Raw genomic sequence first — 12,030 nt, 5'->3', positions numbered from 1 at the left:
CTATATTGAAAAACAATGTAAAAGTCTGACAATATAAAAAATTTAGGGAGGATGTGAAACTACTGAAGCTCTTGCACGTTGGGGGAGGGGGGGAGGGTGGTATAAATTTGTACAGCCCCTTTAGGAAACAAATTGGCATTTCTCCTTAATGATAGACCTGTCAGTCAAACGTGCCAATAATCTCACTCCCCCAGCTTTGCTGCCAACCAACATTCGGTTAATTATCTTGTTCAATTGCAAGGCTGCTGAGTGGTGTGGAGCCTGTTTCACTTTGATTTGGTTCTTCCTTTTTCCTGTAGCTCAGTGTGCCAGCTGCTAGTCTGCCTCACCTATCCTGACATAAACTCATGAACTCAGCCTGGGGAAAGTGGCCAGCCCCTCCCCGTCCCCTCTAAGAATCTTAAAAAGAAAATAGGACTCTTCTCTTCAGTCTCCGCCACCATCTTAAAATCTGTGACAACCAGCCAGGGAAGTGCTGTGTGCTACAGAGCCGGAGGGGAATGGCCATGTTTAGAGGAAAAGGAATGGGGTTTCCTGGCAGAGGGCACTGAAATAGAGGGCGGGGCTAATACGAGTCGGGAAGTGCCTGGGGACGCCATTCTGACTGTAACCTAGATGCTTCTGATGGAGGAAAAGTCCAGCGGGCCAAGGATGAGTATGACCTGAAATGTGGAGAAACTCTTCAAAAGAGGTCTCCAAGGATGGGCTGGACCACCCTGGGTGCATGCATTGTTTTATTATGAGGCATCGGAACTGACAGCCACTCGGAGGTTTTTATCAGGATTCCTGCCATGCCTGAGATTCTTGGAGGGCCCTGAGCACTCTGCCTTACCCCATCATTACTTAGTTGATTGCTTACTGGCATGTTATCATTCTCCAAAGTCCATAAGCATTCACATAGCGTCTGCTTTAAAGAAAACGTACACGCTGTCATGGGACTAGGCATTCCCTTGAAGAAGGGGGCGAGGGAGAAGCTGTCTTCCGAAAGGCATTCAGGGCAGAACTCACAGCCTTGATCATGACCCTGGACCTGATTTTTGTTTACACACCAAGGAGGAAGCCACCTCTTGGAGCAGACTCACGTTAGCCAAGCCCATAAAGCAAGGACGCCTACTTATGAACTTACAGGAGAATTGACTGTAACAGGAACTCCTGAGCTACCACACGAGCATGGAATTGGCACTGGAAGTTAAAGGAACTAATGTCAGATGGCATTTGGCACGTTTCTTTCACGATAGTCCTCACGAGTGGAACTTGAAAACTCACAGTCCTGTGACTAACTCTCCATCTCCCCTGTGCAGTGCTTGGCAGGGGCATGGCCAACATTTGCCTCAGCGATGTCTTCACGCCGAGTTTCCGTGAGGCCAACACCCTCGGTTAAGTTTCACATTGCCTATATCTTCAACCAGATCTGAATCAATTCCTCCAACTTTGGAGATATCCTTCGTTTTAAGGTGACTTTACATAATTTGGTCCTTTTTAGTGTAGATTCCAAGTGTTGGGTGGCATCTCGCTGTAGGCCCCCCTTATGCATCCTCACTCATACTCTTGCATCATTAGCATCTTTCCTGAAATCTGTGTTTTGGTTCATTCCTACCATAATATCTTTTGGTTATTTATGATATTTCTAATTGTATTTTTGGATGGCTGGACTTGTTTATCATTCTCTTCCAAAAAAAAATTTATCAGTGATGTGGAATTATCATCAGACTATTGCATTACTCATTTTTTGTGTCTTTGTTCACACCCATCATGTTCCTTCCCTCCCTCCCATGAGTTACACACTTGTTATGAGATGGGTCAAACATGAAGGCCAACCTCTAGATCAGGCACTCCTGTGCAAGTGAGACTGTTAGGGAAAGAACAGGGGTTCATTTCAGGGACTCAGCCTCCGTCTTCATTTCATCCACTCCTTCCACTTTTCTTTTAGTGCCTCGGAACCTCCAGTCCCTGTCTGAGCTGCCCGGGAAGGCTCCACTGCTCCTTGGCTTCAGCCAGACTCGTGAATCAAACCCACAAGTCAGGTCACTCTCATCATTTTTCTCCAGCCGCCATATGGCCAAGAATTTATGGGAAGCTCAGAAAGAGTGTAGCAGCACTGTGTCCGTTTACAAATATTAATGAAAACTGGGTCCTAGAGGGAAGGCTCTGCTCACTGCTGAGACAGGCAGAGCAGTCTCTCCCCAATCCCAGCCCTTTCTGATCCCATGGGAACCTCTCCGTTAGAAGCCTTTTCTACGAGGGGTTGAATCCTGTGTTGGCGCTCCCAGGCCTTCTCCTCTCAGAAACCTTGATTAACAACACCAGAGTGGACCCCTTCCAACTTTCTCATGCCCAAAACATAAATCAAGGAAGCCTACGTTCAGTAGAGCGTGTAAAGCCGATAAGGAAAGCATGCATATGTCTCCTTTATTGTCACGTCTTCTTTATTGTTCCTGGTTCAGGTTTATAGCCTGCCCTTGGCCAGAAAGCCTTCAGACCCTCTTTCTAGGGACAAAAACATTCCTTAGCCAAGATAAGAGCGTGATAAAAACCAAGCTCTTGAGCCTCATTCAGTTTCTTGCACATTATGTCCCAGAGCACTTGGAGAATAGAAGTAAAACACACATCGACAGTGAGGAATCTTAGAGAAAGAGAGATGCCGAATGTGTTCAGACAAGCAAATGCCATTCCATGTTCAAGTTTCTGCAAATCATGCACCTTCAAGTTTGACCTCACCTCAGGAAAATATTCTAGGATGGATTGCTCAAAAGACCCTTTGTGATTCCCTAGAAAGAGAACATGGGACCACTTAGACCAAGTCATGGCAAATGCTTTAACTTTTTATTTTTGCTAGATTCGTTGATCCAAGAAACTTAGTAGAAAATGAATCTGGATTTCCACAGGGCGATTTGGAAAGGACTCTCCTAATACCTTATGAAGAGAGTGCAGAAATATAGACTGAATTCAGTGACAGTTGCCAAAACATGTCTCATTTCCAATGGCAACTTCTCACTTTACCCAATAACAATAAGCCATTGATCCCCAATTCAAGCTGAGACCCTGGATGAGAGATGTATTAGGCAGACAGCTTGGGGCAGAGCTACAGAATACAGGCAGTCCTTGGGTTACGTCCAACTCGACGTACGTCGTTTCATGGTTACGTCACCATCTTCCATTTATTTATAAAAAAAAAAAAGTTCCGACATTTTGAAGTCTGTACATATGTGCTTTATGTTTTTTATTATTTATTTACCACAAATAAAGGTCAGGAATTGTTCTTTCTTTTAAATTTTTTTACTGTTTCACTTCATTACTGTGTATGTGCTCCATGTGAGTGACGTAGGTGCTTATGTAGGTGGGTTCTGACTTACGGCGAAAATTGCATTATGTCATGCAGTAGGAACAGATCTCCGACGTAACCCAAGGACCTACTGTAGTCTTTTCTGCAGGTTCTCAAGGCATCGGGAGTTTGCTAGGGAAGAAACACTATGGCTAACCTGAACTCAAAGTAAAGAGCCATACACCTGAAGTATTCTTAAAAGCAATAATAAAGGAAAAAAGTAAATTTCATAACTTTACATTATACTAGTATATATAAATGCTTAAATTTCCCTGGTACTATATTGTTTGACTTCTTTATAAACAGTACGTATGTATTGTTTGTGTTTTTAATGGAACAGTGACTAGAAGGGCATACGAGGGTGTACCTGACAAGGGAAGAAGATAAATGGCACTGAGAGGGTACAAAAGGCACATCAACTTTATCAACAAATAGGGTTACAAGAACCGAACACCAAAGGCAGACCCTGACTCAGAGGGCCCGGCGGCGTCGTGGCCCAAGGAGGCCTGAAGGAAATCCACAAAGCGGTGCACTGAAAGGAAGGAAAGCGCTCTGAGAGTCTTGCTCATCATGCTTGACAAGTCCCACTTTAATTAGCAGCTGGCAGCCAAGGAGTCTTTTGAAGGACTGGGCAGCATCAAAAGGAAAAGTGGGAAGAAGGCCTTGCTGAAGTGAAGTGAACTGACATCAGGGAAGGCAAGCTGTTGTGGGGACCGTGCTCGCTGACAGCTTCTCCTTGGTTAGGAAGGATCTCCTGTGGCGGGACAGGTTCCCACGCCAGGACCTGGAGAGAGGGTGGGGCAGGAACGGGGTGCGTGAGCAAGCAGGCAGCGTTTGTGCTTGGCCGGGGGCGGGCGCCGCGGGATGGCTGTACCCTGGCAGACAGCCACAGAGCTCAGAGGAGGTGTGAAGAGGGCTCCGTCAGCCATGAGTTGCCTTACAGGAGCTGGACTCGAGGCCGGGTTGACAGGAAGTCGGCAAGCAGGGGCTGGCTTTGCAGGGATGTGGAGGGGTTGGCTGGAAGCAATTGGAGTCACCACTGGACACTTTGCCTAAACCTGTCACACAGCAGGCTGGTTGGCAGAAAGGGGATTTGCAGCCACCTTGGTTGCAGGAGGTGGGTCCGCCACAGGTTGGTTGACCAGAAGGCCCGGTGCCACAGGATGCGGGTGTGCAAGAGTTCTTCACAGAGCAAGGGGGTTGGCAGTTAGCTGCTGGCCGGCAGATGAAGGATATGGAAGGAGCTGCTTGGCAGGGCGGTGGCTGGCAAGGGGAGGTCACACAGCAAGCAGGATTGCAAGAACCGAACATGCAAGACGATGGCTGGCAGGGAACGGGCATGCAGGGAACTGATTGGCAAGTCTTGAAAACGTAGCAGATGGGCTGGTAATAAGTTGATCTGCAGGGCTGACCTTCGCCACTCATGGGGTGGCATGAACCCGCTTGGCAGCAAGTTGGCTGGCATGGAGTAGCTGCACAGGCGGTCGGTGGGCACGATGTTTCAGGACAGGGAGTCACCTCAGAGCAGGATGGCTGGCAGGACCTAGTGTCACAGCAGACTGATTGGTCACAAGCTGCCTGGCGCGATCCGGACATGAAGACAGGTCCCTGGCAGGAACTTTGCTGACCGGGGCTGGCTTTGCAGCACTTTTCCCGGCCGCCGGTGGGTTCTGAGCAGGAGGGCTGGCAGGAGCTAACCAGACGAGGAGCCTGACGGGGGCTGGATTCGTAGCAGGCTGTGCAGGAGCAAATGGGTTGGCAAACAAAGCCCACACAGGAAGTTGCTGGGAGGCAGGTAAGGTGGCAGGGAGCAGGTTCACAGCCTCCTGGGACACTGCCGGATGGCTGGCAGTGTCCTTGGCATGTGACCAGTTGCCAGGTTCTGCTCCGGCAGAAGCTAGGCAAAAGGATGCCATTTCGGAAGCTGCCACTCGTTGGGCACATGGAGGTGGTGGGCCCAGCTGGAATGGCCACGGCATTTCCAGGACAACAGCCGTCCATCATGGCACTGGAGCTCATTTGCCAGGAAGACATCTGATACACAGGGACCTTTATAGGCCTCCACTAGGGGTGTTGGCGCGACATAGAGCATCTTTCCTTGTTGTTGTTTCCACCGGTTTGCAGGCAGACATCTGATTAGCAGGCTTCAGGAGCCGCGGAGATGCTTTTACAACTTGTCTGTTGAGCAGGGAGTTTTCTTTGCTAAGTTTGGATTCCTGGATGCTGCTCCTGCCCTGCGATGAGCTGTCGCTTTTACAGGTTGTGCTCCGACCTCCCGGAAGCAGGCCTTTCCCAGCACAACCCCTCATCAGGAGGCCGTAGCCCGCTCTCCCACCAGGAATGCAGCTCTGTGCCATTCAATCTGGAAACGAAGCCCTGGCCCAGTTAAGGGAGGATGATGTCAGAGAAGGAGAACAGAAAATCAGTCAAGGACATTCTTTCTAGACCTTTCCCATTTAGCTTTCCTGAAACAACTCTGCTAGGACCAATGACAATAGTAACAGCTTCCATTATCACATACCTACTACGTACCAAGTCCTTGGCGGCATTTTTCATGGGATCTTGGCAGTGACCCTAGTTACTAGGTATAATTGTCACCACCATTTTGGAGGTAACAAACCAACTTGGAATTTAAATCGTGTTCCCCAAATTATGCAAGTAATGAAGGGTAGAAATAAGATTCAAACCTAAGTTAGGCTGACCCAAATTCCTCTGACACTGACCACCTACTAGACCTCCCGACTTTGGAGGGGGAATGGGATGACTTTAACACAGTGACTGAAGGCTGACATTCTTGCAGCAATACACCTGCTACGTGTGGGTGGCCCAGACCCCACGCTAGGGGTCATCTGCCCTCTCCGATGACTGTAGTCATCAGATCAAACGGGTATGAGTACTTACCTCTGCTCATCAATACATCCGAAGACAATCATTGAATTTGGAAATTTAAAACTGCCATATGCTTCATCAGGAAAGGTTGAAGTCAAAGCATATATATTCTGTAAAATATAAACACAACAACCAGATGTGACATGAGGCCATAGCCGCGAAGTTGTGTTAGTGTTAAATCAACCTCTTCCAAGAGGGATTTGCAAGGTGCTTTTCTGATTCTTTCCCTCTTCCTCTGGGCTGGTCCAGGCTCTGGTTCACCATCCAACTCCAGCATCCCACACCGGTCCACACCCTGGCCTGGTTCACAGTGGAGATGCAGGGTGGAATGGATAGACCATGGCTTTGAGAGCCAGACAGGGCTGCCCTGGATTTCTGGTTCTGCCGCTATCTCACTCTGTTGGACCTCTTAGCTCATGACCCCGTGTTCAAAGTACCAGGAGTTCATCAATTCCATTGCTGTTGCTCAGGTTACTTTTGCTCTTACTCTCTGTCTCAGAATTATTGAGAGTGTCAGACATCCTGGAAGATACTTTTCAAAGTACCAGATACAAAATGCCATCACCTTATACCTTCCACCCCCTCATTTTAAAAAGAATGATGCCTAGAAAACTCTTCCCCTAGTGGTTAAAATGCCTTTCCTCTACCACTGCTTTTTTTTGTTTGTTTTGGTAGGGATACATATATCTTTTTATTTGTGTGTGTGTTCTCTGCTTTCTTTTTAAAATTTTATCTTTATTGTTAAAAGTATTATAGATGTTCCCTTCCCCCCCCCATTGACTCCCTTCGCCTTGTACCCGTACCTTCCCCTCCCCCCGAGGCCTTCACCGTGCTATTGTCTGTGTCCATGGGCTATCATATATGCATATGAGTTCTTTAAATGGACTGATAGAGGAAAGGGGCGATGGAATGAAATATACCATTGCTTTTTATGTCACAGCATCAATCACTTCTTTTGCCCTCATTTCATCGCTATTCATTTCAATATCTTGTAAACTACAAGGGTCCCTAAAGGATGTTTTATTCCTAAATATATATATCCCAAACGTCTTATCTCCCAAAAGGAAATACTTGAGAGATGAGAGGTTTGGGATGTAGATATTTAGGAATAAATACCAAGTAAGTTAATCAAAATGGAACTTAAATGTATTTGAGAAACCAGTCAACTTCAATCTGAAAAAGATACCTATATCTTTTACCCATATATACCACTGTTACTGTTTCAAAGAAATCCATTTTTTACATCAATTTTTTCTCTATTTCTTCTCTTTCCTCCCTTCTTCTTAAAGAAACCTCTCAAGAGGTTGGTAAAAGGGTGCAAACTTTCAGCTATTAGAAGAAGTTCTGCAGATCTAATGGCTATAACATGGTTGATAACACTGCATTGCATAATTAAAATTTGCTAAGAAAACTTATATGTTCTCATAAAAATGATAAATATGTGAGGAGATGAATGTGTTCATTAATTAGGTGGGAGAAATCCTTTCACTATATATGTATATCAAATCATCATACTGTACATTTTCAATATCTTAAAACTTTGTCAATTATACCTCAGTAAAGCTGGAAAAAAGAAACGTCTTAATAAAGACAACTTTCATTTTAGTTCAAGGCACAAAGGAATGTTGGGATCACATCAGGAAATATGGCAATACAGAAAAATCACAGGCTTTGGGCAGAACTGGGTTTTAATCATTTGTATGTTACCAGCTATGACTATCCTGAATTTTATGTTTATCATCCCCTTGTGAATATAGATATAAAATATACTGGAGGCCCGTTGGCCCTCGCAGCCCTGGCGTTATCCAGAATGTCGTCCGGATGGTCGTTCTGCTGTTTGGTCTAATTAGCATATTAGCTATTTATTATATAGGATTATATAGGATAGTATATATAACATAATGTGTGTATTTGCATATATGTGTACATGCATATGTACTCATACATGTAAATTCATGTATGTGTATTGTTTTGAACTTTAGATACATGTGTGCTCTCTGAGGCTTGTTTATATTAATCCACATTTCATTGGTAAGGTTCACTTATATTGCATGTAGCCATTGTCCAGTCATTTTCCCCTGCAGCAGAATAATCTATTACATGACTATACCATAATTTTCTTGTCTCTGTGGATGGGCACTTGCATTGTTTGTCCTTTATATTCCTCACCTATAAAATAGGGGAGAAGAAATCTTCTCACAGAATGACTGTGATTTACCTGAAACACTGAGTCCATGCTTGGCACAGAGATTTAAAATCTGGCTAACTCCTCTCTTGGCTCTGGAAGGAGACAGAGCTAAATCCCAATAGTCTGATGAGACAGGAACGCCAATACCAGTGGCAGGATAAGTTTCACTTTTTACTCTGCATTGTCTAATCCAGTGGTTCTCAAACAGGGGCAGTTTTTGCACACACACTCCCCAGGGGGTGTTTGGCAGTGTCTGGAGACATTTTTGGTCATCACAATCTGGAGACACTACTGGCATCCAGTTGGTAGAGGTCAGGGATGCTGCTTAGTATCATACAAGCATAGGGCAGCACTACAACAAAGAATGACCCAGCCCCAAATGTCAATAGTGCCAAAGTTGAGAGCCCTGGCCTCCCCTCCCCTGTGCTTAGGAGAGCACAAGCTGCATTTTGAGGACAAGGGATAGCCCTTTGTTCTGTGTATTATGTGTAATGGATGATCACTTTGAAGAGACTCCATCCTTAGAGATTATAAGAGGCTATGTATGGAGTTTTTACAAAAAAATGTGTCTTACAGGACTAGGAGAACATAAGTAAAGCTCTTACACAAAAAATCCTTTCCTATTGTAATTAGGACCCCCCACACACACACACATGTTTTCATGCCACTGGGGACCCCAAAGCCACTGGCTTCCTCCCCAGTCTCCCTATATCCAAGAGCATACTCCTCATTGCAGTTCTCAACACCAAGGCCAAAGGGACATTCCAAAACAGTGCTCTTCATGTCACTGCCCTGCATACAATTCCTTGATGCCTTCATGTCAGCCCTGCACCACATCCAAGTCCCTCTGTCCAGCATACAAGGTCTGACAAGAGCAGCTCATGGTCCGATTACCTGACCTCAGAGCTCACCACTCCTCTAAGCACACGTTTGCCCAGGCCTCACCTAGTGAATAGTGTGCTCACAGACAATTCATGTGTGTGCTTCCTCTGCCTAGAAAACTCTTCCTTCCTGCTTTCTAACTGCTCAATTCCTACTTGTGCTGAAAGACAAGGCTTCAGTATCACAGTCCCCAAGAATCCTCCCCTGGCTCCCCCTAACACCCTGCTGAGTTCCCAGTGCCCGTGCCTGCCTCATTTAGCACGATGAAGTATAGTTCATTGTCTCTCTGTCCATCTGTCTCTCCACTGGAGTGAGCTCTGAGAGCAGGGACTGAGACTTTTGTCGTCTCATTCCTAGAGCCTAACCTAGTCCCTGGCACCTCACAGTCTCTAATAAACCTTGTCGGATGGATGAATGGTTGGATGGAGCTGCTCTCAAAGACGAGGCAAGTCAGCTGATGAGGTGATGGCATTAACAAGAGAGAGGTGAAAACAGCATGTCGCTTCAACTTAGCCATGTTTATTGGACAGTTAAATACCCTCTCTCACTGAGGAGGTCCCCAAGGAGCATGAGCACACACAGCGGGGGAGCACAGGCGGGAGGACTGGAAGCAATGTAGCCAGGAAAGAGACTTGAGACGATGTGGCACAGCTCGATGACAGCAGCAGACAGGCACCCAGAGTGTCCTCTCAGTGCCCAGGAGGCCTTCATGTGGGCCATTCAGATACTGTCATTTCTGAAGAGTTATTTGAAACATTAGCAGATGGTGAGTGATGCTGCAGAAAGAAAAAGATGCTAGCTACGTCGTGCTGCGCTTCGGCAGGGGGTGGGCAGTCAAGCTTCCTCTCTAGTCGGAGGTTTGCTTTGCAGGAATTGGTGGGCTGAGGTCCGTTCAGCGGTTGGCAGGCTTGGTGGCAGCAGGCTGGCTGGCTGTGGCCTCACGGGTGGTTGGGCTGGTGGATTTGTCCTCCGTGGGCTGGCAGGGATTGTCCTCTGAGACTTGCGCCTTGCAGGGAGTGGAGTCAGCACAATCCTGTTGGCTGGAAGTGGACTTTTTGCAATCTCTTTTGCAGGAGTTAGCATAAGGCAGGCAGGAGCTCACCGGGCGGTAGGAAAATGAAGTGATATAGGCCGGGCGGCGCAGGATGGAGTAACAAGGGCGGTAGCAGGCAGGGCGGTAGGAGATGGACGTCACATACGGCTGCCTGTAGGTGAGGGGTCCAGAGTAGATGGAGCGGTAGAATGGGCGGTAGGGGACCGAAGTCGTGCAAGACGGTCTGCAGGAGCTGGGTATGTAGAAAGTCCGAGGGTAAGTCGGTTGGCAGATGGCAGATGCAGAAGACCCCGGGCGGCAGCAGGGAGGCTGGCAGGAGGGAGATGGGCAGGAAACAGGCTCACAGCAGATGGACTGACGGCGCTGGACTATGTAGCAAGCAGGTTGGCATGGACGAGGCACACAGACACTTGGTGAGCAGGGGCTGGGCTCTGAGCAGATGGGTTGGCAGATGCTGGAGACACAACACGAGGGCTCTTGGCAAGTGCTAGAGACACAAGGTGGTTCCCAAGGGCTCGGAACACAGCAGACAGGGCGAAGGCAGACAGGCTCACAGACCAGAGCCACACAGGGAGCTGGCTGGCAGATGCTGGGCCCGGAGCAGGATAGCTCACAGGGACTGGGCTCACAGCAAGCAGCCTGGCAGCTATTGCCCACAGAGCAGACAGATGGGCAGCAGCTGGGCGTGGGGCACACGGGCTGACAGCAAGCAGGTTCACAGACCAGTGGTTGGCAAGAACTAGGCACAGTGCAGACAGCTGGGCAGCAGCTGGGCTCACAAACAACTTGCTGGCAGGGGGTGGGCACACAGAGGACCTGTTGGCAGGAAGCAGCCTCGCAGCACACAGGCTGGCAGCAACTGCTCACGGAGCAAGAAGGCTCACATGTGGTGGCCTCGCAGCACACAGGTTGGACACAGCTGCTCACGGAACAGCAGGGATCACACGTGGTGGCCTCACAGCACACGGGTTGGACACAGCTGCTCACAGAACAGCAGGGCTCACACGTGGTAGCCTCACAGCACACGGGTTGGGCACAGCTGCTCACGGAACAGCAGGGATCACACATGGTGGCCTCGCAGCACACGGGTTGGGCACAGCTGCTCACGGAACAGGAGGGCTGACAGCATTGTGAGCCACAGCTGGGTGCTCCGCAGCTGTCTTGACAGGTCATCAGTTGCCACGTCTGGCTCTGGCAGGAGCTGGGCAAGCAGACGGGCCCTCTGCAGCTCACCTCCGTGGAGCAGAGAGAGATGGCTGGCACGGAGGGGCATTTCTTAGAACAGCAGTTTCCAGACATGATGGAGGTGCCTCTGCTTCCTGGTGAGTGCTGCGAGGTGGCTGCCTGACTGGCACAGCTCCCTGGGGCCCTCTCTTTTATACCCCTTCACCGGCATATGATGTGTTGAGCTCCTGCGTCTTTTCCTCGTTGCTGTTTGGGCCACTTTTCAGAGGAACATCTTATTATGCCAAGGTTTGTTGACCTGCGGTTGTTTATCTACCCGTAAAGAAGCTGTTTGTTTATTGACTTGCTAAATGTGGAGTCCTGGGAGTTATAGGCCATCTTGGAATAAGCATCATCACCTTCAATGATCTGTATCTCTGAGCATCATGAACAGGGAAGAAGAAAAGAACTTATCGTTTATCCATCTTCTATCCTCTGTACCGGGCCCTGAGCTGGTTACAGGGGATGCCC

At 48.0% G+C, this 12,030-nt stretch overlaps 2 protein-coding genes across 2 annotated transcripts; both read right to left on the bottom strand.

Moving 5' to 3' along the window:
- Window positions 1-3,759: 3,759 nt before the first annotated feature.
- Window positions 3,760-5,326, bottom strand: LOC102443214 (keratin-associated protein 29-1). The gene is made up of 2 exons (XM_006094973.1): window positions 4,264-5,326; window positions 3,760-3,854 (listed from the first exon to the last, which is right to left on the bottom strand). Exons 1-2 carry the CDS (start codon window positions 5,324-5,326, stop codon window positions 3,760-3,762), a joined length of 1,158 nt encoding a protein of 385 aa, XP_006095035.1.
- Window positions 5,327-10,173: 4,847 nt separating this feature from the next.
- Window positions 10,174-11,634, bottom strand: LOC102433903 (keratin-associated protein 16-1). The gene has a single exon (XM_006094948.1). It carries the CDS (start codon window positions 11,632-11,634, stop codon window positions 10,174-10,176), a length of 1,461 nt encoding a protein of 486 aa, XP_006095010.1.
- Between the last annotated feature and the right edge of the window lie 396 nt (window positions 11,635-12,030).

This window comes from Myotis lucifugus, unplaced genomic scaffold (assembly GCF_000147115.1).
Source record: "Myotis lucifugus unplaced genomic scaffold, Myoluc2.0 scaffold_146, whole genome shotgun sequence".
NCBI classification, from domain to species: domain Eukaryota; kingdom Metazoa; phylum Chordata; class Mammalia; order Chiroptera; family Vespertilionidae; genus Myotis; species Myotis lucifugus.
The sequence above is the reverse complement of the archived record's forward strand: the minus strand, read 5'-3'. Positions and strand labels throughout refer to the sequence as shown.